This window comes from Nelumbo lutea, chromosome 2 (genome assembly GCF_056320005.1).
Source record: "Nelumbo lutea isolate HS-2025 chromosome 2, American lotus-T2T, whole genome shotgun sequence".
Lineage (NCBI taxonomy): Eukaryota > Viridiplantae > Streptophyta > Magnoliopsida > Proteales > Nelumbonaceae > Nelumbo > Nelumbo lutea.
Window position 1 is genome coordinate 8,130,405 of NC_142685.1, and position 16,802 is coordinate 8,147,206.

The following is a 16,802-nucleotide window of genomic DNA, read 5'->3' on the forward strand; positions in this document are numbered from 1 at the left end:
TAAAACAGAGTCAGAGTGATTGTTTTAAATATAATTAACTGGACAAAGGATCATCTCACAAGTTAATTATTAGCGAGTCAGATCATGGCTGCGTTTTTCTGAAACCTGGAATGAGTTGTTGAGTAGAGCGGGTCGGTTTAGTTAAGCTTTGGTTACCGCAAATATCAAAATTAAGCAGTCACTACGTTCCTCAGAGATCGATCCCTACATGAACTTCTCCCTCCAAGCTCCTTTGTGCTAAGATCAAAGTGCCGGAGTTAGAACGTAAGAAATATTCCGATCGGAGTGCCTCTTCATGGTAATTCCCATCAGGCACCAGCTGATTCTTCACCCTTACAACCAAACTCTTCAATATAGTTGATTATATATATAATATTGTTTTATAGCTAGCGTACGTCCTTAATTTGCTTATTCGATCATCAGAAAAATAAAAAAGTAAATCCAACAACTCTCTGTAACTCAACGCGGCAAAGTTTATGCTCTATTGAATTGAATAAAAATGGGTCTATATCAATTATCAACAGAATGATGGCAGACACAAAAGTTGTGGATTAGGGACGACTTTCATGCGGTGGGTCACCAATAAAATGGAAGATAATGTCAACCACATAAAAAAGAAAATGTGAAATAGGAACAAAGCATCTTAAATCATATTATATTTGAAAAGATAAACTTAAACGGATGGTTAGAAAAGACGGTAGTTGTTACATAAATTCTCAATTATTTTTTTTAATTTAATTATTTCTTCCACCATTCCTCGATCGGATCCCTCTTAATTTATCCAGACCACTACTTTTAAAGCACTACTGCTCGTGTGGGGTGTGGGAGAAGATAGCATCATACAATTGAAAATTGTAAATGGGGTGACCCAAGCAATTTGGAAACAAGAATTTTGCGCACCCAACCCAAATGGTCTTTGTTTTCTTCAGAGAGAAACAAAAAGGGTACATTGTAATGATTTTAGGGAAAAGTACTTTGCAATTTTGACCTATTTACAGTATCTAATATATTATTATTGCTTTGTTTTGACAAAAAAGAACAAAAGATCAACTGCTCTACTTATTAGGGCAAGCCCCGGGTTTGTGAGTTCTGATTTAATTCAAGGTTTTTAAAATTGATTCGGACAACGAACCAATCAGGGGTCTGGTTTATCAGGTTGAACGGTCTAACCATTTGAATTGAATAAACAATCTATTTTAACAAAAAAATAAAAACAGATCAAACCGTTGAATAGTTCATACAGTTCAACCACCTGGGTCAGTGGCTTTTTAATCAAATCAACGGTTTTAAAAGAAATGATGGTTTTAAGGTAAAACGGAACTGATCACCTGATCGGTTCCCAGTTTTCCAGTTCAACCATTCGTGTGCGTTTTCAGGAGACAGAAGTTTGGTTTAAAGTCAAAGATGATTAAGAAAAGAGTTCATCTTTTTTATTCCTCTATATTCTTGGCTGTTGAAAATTGACTGGAATATCAAGTGCAAAAGAATTTTGTATTCTTGATTTAAATGTCTGCTAGCTTCAAATTATAGTCCAATTGCAACTTTTTAATGGTCAGATCGTATCAGTTTTGACAGTCCACCAGTCCACGACTTCTATAGCATCCCACCACCATTCACCCTGACTTATTTGCTTAAAAAGCTAAACGTTTTTCTTTCTTTTCCTCCTTCTGTCGGCAACACAAAAGGAATTGACTTAATAGGATTTATGGTTTAAGTTTAACAACTACGCAAGGAAGACAAGAATAATGCAATGTAAAGAGGGAGAGGAGAGGGAGAGGGGTAAAAAAAAATAAGAGGGTACTGAGAAACCAAAAACGTACAAATGAATCCAAAGACATGTCTCCCTCCTAGCTTTTGCAATTACACCATCACCTCTGAATCTCTAATGATGAAATTTCTATCTTTTAATTTCATCCCTAACCTTCTACTGGTCATTACTCATTAGTGGGAGACACATTAAAGCGTTGGATTCTATTGTTTAATGATCATGTTGGTTGCAGATTGTAGCAGTTAGATAATTGGGACGCTTGTTTCGAGACTTTAGAGATGAGGCTGGTTGCAAGTAGATTTGAAGTGTTGTGTTTAAGATATCAATTCATATATTTTCATTAAATTTTATATTTACGTTATTTTTTTCCACTGTTTTCAAAACCGGACTGGACTGGAAAAACCGGGAACCGATCACCTGACCGGTTTCGTTTTTCTCCAAAACCGTTGATTTTGGTCAGTAAACCGCTGAACCGGCCAATTAATTATTCGAACCGTTTTGACTGTTTTTTAATTTTTTAATTTTTTTAAAAACCGGTAACCGGTCCCCTGGCCGGTTCGTTTTTAAAAACCATGATTTTTTTCTCATCAGAAAATTCTATTAATCAGACCTTAATTCAATACTTTTAATAATATAAAAACCATATTCATTAAAACCTACCCAGAACAAAATTATTCTTCCATTCGTGTGGTGTGGTGGGTAAAAAAAAATCAATCATCCATCACCACGATATTATCGTTAAATAATACAAAATTTTAAATAAAAATAATTAAATATATATATATAATATATTTATTTGAGAGTGTGAGCAAATAGACACTCTTGGGTTGACTCAAAAAAAATTTACAGTGGAAAAAGTATAACAAAGTTTTTTGAATGGACGAAGTCGATGTATCTATAAAATAATATTCATATTCATAAGGAAGAAAAATAGCTTTCTTCGAAAAAATCAACCCTGATGTTACAGTTGTTTTTTGTTTCGAAAAACAAACCTTTCACACCGAATGAAGGATTTAAATTCTTTTCAGCCATTTTCAATTGTTACGTGTCTATATCCAATCCCTTTTTTTAAAAGCCCATGGAATGATATTAACATATCCCAACAATTATCTAATAATAAAGGGGTGTGTTGGATATCACACATGATGATTTGAACACATCAAGGTCTCATGGAATTGTAACAATCAACTCCCTTTCATGTCAGATGATTCAAACACTCATGAACCATCATCATCTTATCTGTTAATGACTTGAACAATTTCAGTCCTTCTAGGATTAGATTTTCAAGAGACAAAATGTTCTGATGGATTAGATCCTCTCAAGAGACGAGACATGAATTTAAGGGAGAGAAGCTTTGCAATAAGAATAAAGAAAAGAGGAGGGAGGAATAAAAAAGAAAAATAAAAGTTGGCCTAATGAGATTTGTTTAGTTTTTGATACACACTGAAGAATAAGAAAAGAATTGGAGAAAAACAATAAGAAGAAGAAGAAGAGAAATTAAAAAAAAAAAATCATATATTTTCTTTGTTTTTTTTTTTAATATTGTTTTAACAGGCTTAAGTGGTATATTTGGTAAAAGTAAAGCGAGTTCCTTTTAAGTGGTACGATGTGCTTCATTCTTATCCTAAATCCTTTTAAAGGGAAAAGGGAATGATTCTTCCTAGTCATATTATTAAGTACATTCACATTTTGACTCAATGCATGTTATCATGTGGGAATCACATGAAGGAACCTTGGGCCTACTTGTCATAATAGCCCAACCTTACCATTTACCAGCCCAATTTATTATCTGCTGGTGTGAGTGGTGGCCACTTGGGCTTGGTCATTGGAAAACACGAAATAAATCTCTCATAATACTTTTTCCTTTTATAATAACAATATTGTTGTATAAATTATTGTAGCTCCAATGGTTAATTTTGAACCGGAACTTTGATCTTTTGGTGGTTTTTGTTTACTATCGGAACTGAGTCAGTTATCACAAGTTCAGAACAATATAAATAAAAAGGAGTAAGTCAGTTGAGATGATGTAGGAAAACAGAAGAAGACTATTCCAATCTGTAAAATGTTAGTTTGTACTGTCTTAGGGGTGCTCAATACCTCCAATATAGTTCACACTATATGAGATGAGAAGGTTCAGGTACCTTAACTCTCTCAAGTCTCTGATTCACAACAAGACACTTGACCCAGATATAATATCTGAATAACAAGAATTACATGACCCAATCTCAATCAATTAACTCCTTCGAGGTATCTTTATTTTTGTTATTTGATGCATGATGGATAAGATGCTCTCTGGAGTATATGAGAGAACATTTAAAAAATTGTCAAAATAAAATTAGAAGATATTTCAGATAATTTTTTTTTTTTTTAACAATACGTGGCTAGTTCCATTTCTCGGAGCACCACATGCAGCTGAGATAAGCAGGATGCAGGAATGTGGCGACTATAGATTAGATTGCTCCCTAGTATTGATGTTATTATGATATACCACGTCCACGTGGCTACATTATTTGTTCTTCTAAATACATTTTTTTCCTTCTTTCTTTCTTGTGTTAATATAAGTATTGATGCACTGGGCCTGCCCATTAGGCCCATTACGAGATATAAAAATAAATAAAGAGAATTATAAACAGAGGAGTCCACTAACAAAAGAGAGTAATGACTAATAAGAGAGGGTCCCCTCCCCACTCTCTCTGCTTCTGTTGCTTGCTGCTACGAGTGGAGCTTTACGCAATGCCATTACCGTAACGAGGACACATCACAAAAAAGTTTCCCCTTTTCCGATTCTCTGCCTCTGGTTACCAACTTCTCCTCCACCACCACTAATGGGAATCAAAACCCCAATCCTTTTTCACATTTTGGAACCCTAATCAGAATCCGAATTCTCTCCCAATCACCTCAATTTCTCTTGAAACAAAGGGATCAGAGTTCAGAGGCAATCTGGAAGGGAGAAAGATAACCAAACAAGCGAAAAAACAAGTACTTCAAGTATTTACATTCCTTTTCTGAGGTTTATCCCTTCTTTTTATTCTTTGTCTTCGACAAATGGAAGGAAAAAGAGGAAAGTATAATTATTGAACTTGGTTGTCCCCCCTTCCCGTTCGTTTATTCGAATTTGATTACCTTTAAAAACTAGAATGAGCTTTCCAAAGTTCGAATTCTTCCAGGTTTTTGGTTTTCCTGTTCATCTCTAAGACCAGAACAATGTCCTAAACATTCACCTCTTCACCTTCTTCACTATATGGATTCAATTTTGTTTCTCAAGGAAACATAAAGGAACTTCGATTTCTTCCGAGTTTAGGTTTTGAATATTTTTCAAGTTTTTCTTCCTTTTTAATTTGCTAGTTGCTTAAGGAGAGGGAGAAAACAGAACGACTATACAAAAAACAATGGGAAATTTTGGAAGCAGCAGTGGAGGTAGTGGCAGACGAAGACACGGGAATCATCACAACCACCCACCACCTCCTCCTCCTCCCCAACCTCCTCAGCCTGAAATCACCGGAAACCGCTATGTTTTCGCCGCTGCTACTCCTTACCCTCCACAATACCCCACCCCCAACCCCGCTCAATACTATCACCACCCCGGATTTTATCCGCCACCACCACCCTCGATGCCGATCCCTTTGCCTGCTCCATATGATCACCACCACCGTGGCGGCGGAGCCGGTTCCCATGCCGATCCCGTTAATGCAAACTGGGTCACCGGACGCCATCCTTATGGGACTGCTCCGCCTCCTGCTCCGTATGTTGAGCACCAGAAGGCCGTTACAATTCGTAATGATGTCAATCTCAAGAAGGAGACTCTGAGAGTTGAGCCGGACGAGGAAAATCCTGGGCGGTTCCTCGTAGCTTTCACCTTTGACGCAACTGTTGCGGGAAGGTATTTTGTTGTTCGAATTTCTCCAATTTCCGTAGAATTACGTACTATCCGTTTTCTTTTATTTTTATTGTAACAATGCTTCTGTGGTTACTCTCATAGGTCATTAAATTTTACAGGTTTCTATATACCGAAATGCTAGATTTTGTTGATGGTAGCATGCTGGCGATGTTGTTATAGTTTAAATTTATTGAGTTTTCTATATTGCTTCATTTGTTTCTTCCTAATCGATGGACTTATTTTTGTTTCTCTGAAGAGCCTATGACTTGATAACGTCAACTATAAATTACTATTAAGAAAGTTATTGATCATGAGGCGGTTGTGTCTTTGGCTTGGCTTAGTTCATTGATTTTTTAGAATCCATGCAAGTGTTTTGGCAACTTCTCGACATTTTGGAGAGGGTCTTGTTCCATTTGCTATTGTGTTGTCCCATTATTTCTTTCTTTTCTTTCTTTTTTCTTCCCCCCTTTCCCCCCTTTCCCCCCTTCTTTTTTTTTGGGTTCCTTGCTTTTTCTTTTTTTGTATTTTTTGCAAGTATTTTGGATAATTGCTTGGTGTAGTGGTAAAATTTTGGAGATGAAAAGCATGGGTTCAAGTGTGAGTGCGGTCACTTTGTGCAAAAAATACCAAAGATTAGGTCTTTATACCCCTTCCTCTACCTCTGATTGCCATGGATAATAGCCCTAGAATATGAGAACTGGTGGCATGACTTTATGCATAAACCTGTATTTCCAGCCCAGACACTTCATAACTGGTTATGGATTGCTTAAGTATGGGTTTGACAAACAAAGGTGAATAGTGAGAGGAGAGGGGGACACTAAAGGGATAATAAATTACAAGGGTTATAAGTTGAAGGGAAAAGTCTGAATGTCAACGGGCAGGTAATCTGTCAACTTTGGCTCTCTGTACCTACATTAATTGCCGCACCTGCTGTGGAAATAAAATTATCCGACCTTCAAGCTGTCAATGTTTTTTTTTTTTTTTGGTTATCCAATACTGTTATCAATTTATCATCATTCAAATATAACCAGTTTACAAAACCCATGTTTTTTATGTGCATCAATAGCACAACAGTCAATTAAGATTTCTAGAATGAATCTAATGTGTGTTCAAAAATCAAAGCAAATGAAATTAAAGTAATCTATATGAAACCTCCAATGATTACTAAAAATGATAAAATTAAACTGATACACTAGAAAGTGAGTGGAAGTTATTAAATTAGAAAAACTGTGGTTATATATAAATAACTGTATGGACATATGAACATTTCTATAAATGTTATCAAATAGAATTACTTCTATGTTTTAATTTAACTAAACAAAATCTAAATACTTGATGAAAAGTGATTTCTAAAATTGGTTTGGTAGTTAGGCCACCCAATTTGTATGTCCTTTTATTTTGGACGAAGGGGTATGATGTAGTGAACTGAAGGTTTATATACCCATAAAGTCTAGTGTTTGCACAAGTTCTCCTGGTGTTAAGTGTACTTCAATCATCTGTATACAAGTTTTGTGTCCTGTTTTCCTAATATGCATATCTCTGTTTACAAGGCTGTTGACATGTATTTTTCTAAATTTACATGTTTAAGTTGTAGATTTTAGATGGCTATTTCTGACCTGTTGAGTATTTGTGAAAGATATCCAATGGGATTCCCGTTGGTTTTATCAGTTACACTTGATCGATAGATAGAAAGTCAGCTCACAGCCACCTGATTAGGTTCCAGATGGTGAATTGGCTGCTCATCTGGCTTGGACAACATATGTTTAAAAGACACGGAGAAATGAATGTTTATCTGCCCAAAAAGTAAACTAAAGTGCAGTAAGTACTAGAAATAACTGCAAGGGGATAAGGGGAAACACAATCTCTAACTCCAAAATTCACAGTAGAAAAGGATGAGGAGCAGTATGAAGATCTCTAAATGTAGAAAGAAATCGCCGGCTGGTTTATCTTCCTTAATTAGTTTGTAACTGATGCTTTATATATTTAATATATTTAAAAAATTCCTTTTGGATGTTCAACTGACCATGATTTTGCCTGAAGAGATATGTTTGTTTGATTCTAATGGTATTATTTGTGGCAGTGAACACAAGCTCTGATGTATCAAAAATCGGAAATTGGGTCATGAAGTTGTCTTTCTTATTATGTGCTCCCATGGCAAAGCCATATTGATTTGGTTTACTTAGTCCATTCCTTTCTTAAATTAAGCCTTTTGGGGGCTCTGGTAGACTTTAGGAGGTCTATCCTATTCCTGGGAGGAATCCCTGATTATACTCTTAGATACATGGTTCGGGAAAAGCATGCAGTATAAACTGATGACAGAAACTGCCCACTTATTTCTCTTTCCCTTACCAGGGAAGCTATAGCAGGACCAACCAAGGATTATCTGCTTCTTGCTTGATATTTTTGTTTCTAGTTTCATAAATTATTTTCTTGAAAACTGTACGTCCAAAAATTAATGTTAATTTTGAATGTGCAATGAGCTTGTTCAAACAGCAGATGAAGCATGTAACCTGTTGGGCAAGCTTACTGGTCTAGGAAGAAGTGTTCCTTTGGTTTGTATTGTTGGATTTTTGCAGTATTTATTTTATCTATATATCTTATCCTCCTTCATTTCTTATTTTACATCTATGCCCATCTCAACCTTTACTAACTAAACTCAATTCAACAAGATTTGGGGTTGGCTGCATGATCCTGCTATGCTGCTTGCGAATCTGGTTCTACATCTCTGGTGCTAGGACATGAGAACTTTTCATATTTGCATGCATTTTCTTTATTGTTTTTTTTTTCAACATTTACCTTCAGATGGGACCTTTGTTTGTGATGCAATCAGTGCTAAAGCAGGTAGCATAACAAAATGAAAGCATATGTGGCATTGAGTAGAGACAAGCAAGAGGAAATACAGCTTTAAAATAACTTTGGTTAACTAGGTTGAGTAGTGTGTTAGTTGCTGATTGACCTAGTTGATGCTTAGTCCCCCAGGTGATTGCATTATGGTTGTCAACTGACTAGTTAGTAATGCAGTTGGTATGGCCCTTGATTGACTGGTTGGTGAAGTGGGTAGATGCATATTTTAAATTATCACACTTTGTGTTTAGCACTTAACATGTTTCTTAGATGTACGTAGGTTTTAACAGTTCTTTTTTTTTTTTTTCCTTTTTCTGCAAACAGCATCACTGTTGTATTCTTTGCAAAGGAAGGCACTGACTGTAACCTGACAACAATGAAGGGAAACCTTGAGCCAGTCACAGTATCTTTCCAACAAGGTCTAGGTCAGAAGTTCAGGCAACCTTCTGGAACTGGTATTGACTTCTCAATGTTTGAGGAGAATGAATTGATGAAAGAGGGTGATATAGAAGTATATCCCCTTGCTGTGAAGGCTGAAGCATCTCCAGCAGACCCAACTGGGGAGACGGGAAGCCCAGTACCAGGAACCACGAATTCTCAGATAACTCAAGCGGTATTTGAGAAGAAGGAGAAAGGTGAATACCAAGTGAGAGTAATCAAGCAAATTCTGTGGGTGAATGGAATGAGGTATGAGCTGCAAGAGATTTATGGTATTGGGAATTCGGTTGATGATGACTTCGATGGGAATGACCCAGGGAAAGAATGTGTTATCTGCTTGTCAGAACCTCGGGACACAACTGTCCTTCCCTGCCGACACATGGTAAATGCATTTATTTGGTTTCTGTTTACTGTTGGACTCAATGTTTTTTCCTCCAGGTTAGCGGTCAACCCATAAAAGCACCCTGGGTCTGGGTTAGTGAGTCAACCCATGATGTCATCATGACAAAACAGCCTAGGGAAAAATTCATGATATACCGGAAGAGCTTTCACCAATAAAGCACCATGTGAATTTTGATGAACACCTAATTGGTCACCTCTTTAATGATACTGGTTATCATGTCTTTCTGGTATCATAATTGAACCAGAAAAATAAAATAACACAAGAAGGTAACCTGTTAAGTCAACAATTTTTATAACATGTTAGGTTAGAGGTTAGCCCAAACTGACTGGCCTAGTCAATGACGGAAACACTTGTTGGAACAAGGTGACCCCTTAACAGGATACCATATAGCAAGTAATATTTGTATGGAAAAAATTTTTAGTAGTTGGATCAATTCTAAGCTGTAAAAATACCAAGGAAAAGAATGCAGATCCGGTTAAATAAACTTGTCTTTGAAGGTATTGTAGGTGGCTATGTTGTCAGACTTGGACCAGACAGAAAAACAGAAAGCTTACCTGGTCATGGTTTTACTGGTTAACCAGCCATTTAGATCATTTGGCTCATATGAATCGTCAAAAATTCAGGACACTGGAAGCTCACCAAACTACTGGTCCGGTCTGAGTCAGAGAACACTTCTGGGAGGAACCGTGGAATTATTAAGTCGTCCCTGAACCCACTTTAATGTGTCAAAGCTTGTGGCAATTGATGACCATCTAGCCTCCTGCCCTACTCATTCATATGGATCAAAGTAATGGTGGTCTGGACGTGAGGTCATGTCAAGTATCTGCATTATTATTTCTGTCCAAATTAAATGCATCTAAAATGTGTGTGTGTGTGTGTGTGTGATGCATCATACATGCATCTAAAATGATCAAGGGATTGGATGTTTGATCTGTTTTCAGTCAAAATCTTCCATACAAGGAGCTAACGATGTAGGTTGGGTTGGATTTGTTTGCAGTGCATGTGTAGCGGCTGTGCTATGGTTCTGAGGTTCCAGACGTACCGATGTCCAATTTGCAGGCAACCAGTAGAAAGGCTCCTGGAGATCAAGGTCAACAACAGACCTGAAGATTGACTAGACAAAGTTATGCTGCAAGGTAAATAATAAAGTGTTGTGAAAACAAAAATTCTTTGTAGGTTACATTTGTCTTTTAACTTGTGTTTTTCTTTTCTTCAGTCATTCATTCCCCAGCTTCCAAGTAACTAGAAAGCATGTGTGATATGCCAAGCGGTTTTGTGGCACTGACTCCATGTGGAAATGGAATGCACCGCGTACCTTATGCTTCTTCTATACATAGGTAAGGGCAGGGTGACTGACTGGGTGAGGATGGCATTAGATCCAGGCTCCAGCTCTAAGCATGGATTTTTAAGGTGTGGGTGTAGCAAATATTTGATGGACAGCTTTTGTCAGCTTCAGCTAAAATATGAGCTTTCTCGATCTAGAATTTTCTTTCCAAATGTTGAGGGTAGGAGACCTCTCATTCGTCGTGGAAAGTGGAAACTCTCTAAGGAAAACCAGGTGTTACTGTTTTTGTGTTTTGTCCATATCTAACCCAAGCTTGCAGTATGTGTTTTTTTTTTTGGGTCTTTTTAATTGTTTGTGAACGGGTTTGCTACAACCTTTACCACTGGCAGTGTTAAAGTGGGTTCTGCATCAGGTCTGTCATGTTCATATGTTAATTTTTGTATTTATTTGCTGTTTTTTTTTCATATTTTGGGACCAGCTTCAGGTTGCATAAATCATAATCGTGTAGTTTTCCATGGACAAGCCTCCTGCGACTTGGCGTGGTGGCCCATTAAAAGTTTATTTATTTTTGTCAGGTCGCTGAATTGCTAGTCCCTTGAATCATTCTTTGAGGCACAGATGTCCTTTTTGTGCTAATGGATAAGATCATTTTACATTAAAATGTTCATAGTATGGGCATCCATTATCAATCAAGGTCTAGTATGCAGGTCATAAAGAATGTAAGAAAGGGCTTCCTATATGATGGTTTGGATCAGATCAGTCAGTTCTTCCACCTGGGGTGTACTCCCTCGACCTGACTATTAAAATATATTACATTTTTTCTTAAATCTAATATTTCAGCGTTTAACATCTTTAACATAGATTTGAAATAATATAATTAAAATAAATATGGCTTCGGTCAATAATATAATTAGCTATATTAACCGCAGCAATAGGGGTGAGGAGGAATTGAGCTTTTTATGAGTTATTTGAGTTCAGTTGGTTCAAAGCTTGATTCTGCTGAATTCAGTTGGTTAAAATTGAACTGAGCTTTGATCCAAGCTCGAGTTCAATGATAATTTTTTTTTTTATAATTCTTATGTTTTTCATATAAAATAAAAATCAATTTTATCTTTTATAGAAAGATTGGCTTTTGAGTTTGAATGTACCAACTTTGAGCAAATTCGAGATCAAGTTAGAGCTCTACCATATACTATAGCAAGATGCTTATGTGACTTTGCTCCCTTTTTTTTCTAATTTTCTATCCAAATATTAACTTTTTTTCCTCCCCCGCTGGTGATCACGTCTCAGTTTCTTGGTTTTGTGGGCCCGGTCGATAGTTAATTTCCCATGGACTGGCTGTGATGGCATATTAAGCATCAGGTTGGCCATGCTGAAGCCGATGTAAGAAAAACAGGGTTGAGTTGGGTTAGGGTCATCCGGTTAAGTTGGAAAATGTAAAATTGAGTTGGGTTGGGGTTGATGCCTCGGACTACATATTCACTACAAGCATCTGATTATTGTGGGCGAATTTTTTTTCCTACTCCATGAGAACATACAACGGGGGGGTTGGGATAGCCCATCCCCAAAATCCATGACTCCCCAACCCTGGTGCAGGTGGAAATCTGTTCCCACGTCTCCACCACAACCAGCGGGAGACCTTACGGTCCTTACCAATTAGTCAGTTGGCACCCTTGTTGGATATCGATAATTGATTAGCAACCCCCTCCCCCCAATACAATGCTGGTATAAGTTTTTTTTTGGAAAGCCCGGTTTTAGGTTTGAAGACAAACTGCGGGATTGGACACGTTGCGGGATTGGACACGTCAAAATAAGATAGATGGTCTAGAATTGCCAGATGCATTTGCCGTAAGGCAGGAATGGTGGAGTTCTCTAATCAATCATTTTTTCTCTACACCAGCTGTCCAGGCATAAACGCAAGCTCCATAAACCAGCTATCAGATTCAATAAATCCGCCTTAATACTTTGCACATGTGACAAGGTATTTTGAGCTAAAGTTTCTCCTGAACATAGGGAAGAGAGAAGCGACTAGACATCGGAGTCGCCTGGGCTCCAAACCAGTTTACTACAGTACATGTAGCATTTCTTTGGTCATTCAACGATTAACCTTCTTTGGTCGACGATCGGATCCACTTGATTGGCACACAATTACAGTCCATAACGAATTGGGATCTGCTCCTTACAGGCACATCGCATCATGCATTGGGAACATTTTTCATAAATAATAACACATAACTGCGTGAGATGTTCCCATTTACGGTGGGATGTGTCTGTGAGGTCATTGTGAGGCATCATGTATGAGGAGCAGATCTGGTCTCATTCATAACATCCAAATGCTGCCCACCTTGTATTGGTGGTTTCACAACTAATCAGTTTCAATCTTCAGGGTAAATTTTTTATACATGCTCTGGGGTTTACGACCTCCTCTTGGTTTGTACTAAAGTTCTATTTGATTCACAGGAATACGGGTCTGGAATGGGAATTGGTATGGGCTATTTGATTCCAACTGTTTGATTGGAAAAAATCAGAATCCCATTCCCATTCCCAGTGGAATGACATTTTCCTATTTGAGGAAATGGCCATTCCCTCCCCCTCCATTGGGAATGAAATCTCATTCCTTCTGAATCCAATTCCCATTCTTATTCCTGTCTTAACCAAACAAAGCAACAGATTATGAGAACAGACCATTCCGATTTTGATTCCGACTCCGGCTGCAAACCAAACGGACACTAAATTACTCAACCCTTATAAATCGGGGTTGAGTAACTTATTCCACCTCACCTTTAAAATTTTGATTGCTCTGTTTTAGCATTTTATGACAAGTTCTTGTATATCATATGAACAAAAATACCCGTGTAAATTTTTTAAGGTTCAGTTTGGAAAGAGTACAAATACCAAGGTTTTTAAAATCAAACTGGACAACGAACCAGTCAGGGGTCCAGTTCCCGGGTCAAATGGTCCAACCATTCAAACCGAACAGATGGCCCATTCTGACAAAATAAAATAAAAATAAAAATAAAACATCCAAAACCATTGGATGGTTTGAACGGTTCAACCATCCGGGTCAGCGGTTTACTGACCAAACAGCAGTTTTTGACAAAATAACGGTTTTGGGGTAAAATGGAACCAGTCACCTGACTGGTTCCCGATTTTTCCAGTCCAACCATCTGGTCTGGTCCGGTTTTGAAAACCATAACATACAAATATGGTAAAGTACTATTTTTCTATCTTAATTCCATCTATTCCTTTAACAAACCCCCTATATTTTTTGTATTCACGTGGTTAGAAGTTAATGGGTAAACCTGAGGAGAGGTCTTGGTACTTGAGCAAAACCCCAGGAGGCAGGGGGAGGTATAAGTTACCCTGATTTTTAGTATAAAAACGTGTATCCTCATGAATACAGGCTTGGTAAAGAGATATCCGCCACATAAACTTCACATTGTTTTGCAGCCATGTTAAGTTATGCTTTTTCGTTTTTTTTTTTTTTTTTTCTCGTAGAAGGGGAAGATCCCTCCAGTTAAAGGAAAAATAAACCACTGTTTGTTTTCTTGGAAGCCAATTACCCAAAAACACGCGTTTTTTGTCTTAATTTGCCTCTTTTATCAAAAAAGGGGTGCATTCAAATCACTCTCAAACAATAAACCACAACATCCATCGAAAAAATGAAACAATAAGACACAAGATATCTTTTTTTTGATAGATAATAAGACACAATATATCCCTACATGCCATGGAATTTATTTAGTAGTTCAAACGATAAAAAAGCATAGAAGAGTCAACAACTTCAAACGGAACAATGACAGGACCTTTTACATAGATCACCATACTACAACATGACAAAGTTGGACTAAGGAAGGTAAACATAGTAGATTGTAACTGCAAATCATAATGGTAATGGGAAGCCAGTCCAGCTTAGTAGCTTACCATTGATGAACAAATAAGCCACTACTTCTGAGGCCGTCGAAGAGGTCGTTGCAGTCTCCGTGTGTAGAGGTAGAGCCTTGGTCATCAGCACCCTCAGAGCAATGAAGGAAAAGTTCATCAACGAGGCATATGGCTCCGCTTTCAAATAATTCAAAGAGAAGCTTCAACTCTATCCCTCTCGCATTCATCCTTAGAACCACAAAATCCGCAGCTGTCACAGTGTCTTTAAACCACACAAGAAAATCAAATCCATCATCTGACAGCGGGGTCAAATCTCTAACACGACTAGCAGTGACCTTATTCTCAGCCAAGCCTGGGTGGTAAACAAAAGTAATACCAGGTTTCTTCACATAGGAAGAGAGGACAGATGTATCATGGTCGACAATGTAAACATTAAAGGCTCGAGACTGTGCGGGATAGAAGGATAGAGAGCCGTTCATAATTCTGGATTTTATGGATTCCCCTGCTCCTACATCAATGTAGATTAACTTGTTCCTAGAAGAGATATTCATGAAACTCGATAAATAGGAAATATTTCTATCAGCTCCTGCATTTTCATCAGCGATAGGCTCTAAGCATTCCATGAAAGGCTTGTTGTTCGAAACAGAAGGGCATTCATCAGGGAGTTGGTAGTTTTTCAAAGAGAAGGCACCCTCAAATCTTTTCTTGAATACGACCAGCGTAAAGTAATTGATTCTGCGCGCTTGGATGACATTGGAACTTTTCAGGAAGGAGGAAATGGGGGTAGCCGATTTTATCAGATCACCAGCATTAGAACTAGTGATATCCACAAGCACAGATCCAACGCCACCCGGTCTTAAAACACGCTCAATCTCGAGCACGAGAAGAGCAGGTACAGATACCCTATCGAGAGCTCTGGAAAAAACAAAATCGAAAGAGTTGTCCTTGAACTCCAGCTCGTAAGTAAAACTTTTCCTCATCAGAGAGAAAAACAAGTGTCTTTCAACACCAAGAGCATCTGGGAATCCTAATTCCCGTAGAGCAGAAACAGCCAAATCTGATCCTTCCCCAACACAGAGAGCTTTTGCACCATATTTCAACAATTTCTTCCCAATCAGCTCTCTAAACAGATCAAGTATGAAATTTACGTTCTCTTTGCACGACGCCGATGGCGGCAATATAAAAGGGTACACAGGTTTCAGAAACCGTTCCGGAAACAAATAAGTGGAACCAGCAATATCACGGGAACAGTCATTGGAGTTGGGAACAAAGAGGCCAAGTGGCTCCGCGTCATCGCGAAAGAAGTGCAGGAACGGTAAGATAGTTATAACCGTTGCGAAAAATAAAACACGAAGCAGCACCCGTCTAACTAAGGATCCATAGAAGAATTGCAATTTCAAATACTCAAAAGCCATTGCTTTCTCCTTAATTTCTGACAGACAATGCATAAAGAAACCAGATCTTTGGAGAAGGATTACCGGAGAGTGACCAGAAACTATCTCGATCAGCGATCGGTGGGTCTCGGCAAGATAAAATCGAGGTTGGAAGCAAACAATAGTAGATCTAGAAGAGAATACGAAATCAAGCCAGACAAAAGTAGAATGTGAAAGATTAGCGAGTGCAAAACCGGGAGGAAGTGTGATTTCCACCCACGAGGACGCCCAGAGATTTTTGGAACCCTAACCAGACCCTCCTCGGAATCCTTTTCGGCATTGAATCGTACCAGATTGGAACCATCTTCAGCGGACGAGATTGCATTTGTTGAAGTCTCTACATTCCTCCTTGGAGAGATCCACCAAGCAAAGAAGAGGAGGTGAATTTCAGATGGTGAAGCAGAAAGCCCTCCCAAGTCTCTACATTACTCGCTCTAGGGTTTCTTCTTCAAGGCCAAAGGGGGAAGGGAAGAACGAGAGAAGCGAGAAACGGGTGGATCTCGGGATACTGAGAGATTCCCATAAGCATGAAATATAACAATATGAGATGAGAAGGTAATAAGTGAGTGCTGTGAGAGAAGAGAGTGATATGCGGTCTTACCCCGAGGCCGAGACATCGAAACGTTTAATCACCATTAATTTAAGAATAAATATTGTTTCATATAAATCTCTTCGTTTAAATCATCTGAAACAGTTTTAATATGCATTTGATGAATATATAAATGATAAATAGATGTTAATATGTTAATGCTATCACTGATTTAATAGAATTATTTCATTTTGATTAAATCATTTATCTACCAATTTAACCTTAAAAGTTTATACAGTTTCATCAGTGTTATATTTTTTTCTAAATACTCATTTACATT

General features: G+C 37.8%; 1 protein-coding gene and 1 pseudogene across 1 annotated transcript; one reads left to right on the forward strand and one right to left on the reverse strand.

Moving 5' to 3' along the window:
- The first annotated feature begins 4,400 nt into the window (after positions 1-4,400).
- LOC148868396 (putative E3 ubiquitin-protein ligase LUL2) lies at positions 4,401-11,276 on the forward strand. Its single transcript, XM_088971209.1, has 4 exons — positions 4,401-5,648; positions 8,814-9,309; positions 10,328-10,466; positions 10,547-11,276. The coding sequence occupies exons 1-3, from the start codon at positions 5,158-5,160 to the stop codon at positions 10,442-10,444; spliced, it is 1,104 nt and encodes a 367-aa protein (XP_088827335.1). The 5' UTR covers positions 4,401-5,157; the 3' UTR covers positions 10,445-10,466; positions 10,547-11,276.
- Positions 11,277-14,331: 3,055 nt separating this feature from the next.
- LOC148868397 (uncharacterized) lies at positions 14,332-16,534 on the reverse strand (annotated as a pseudogene).
- Between the last annotated feature and the right edge of the window lie 268 nt (positions 16,535-16,802).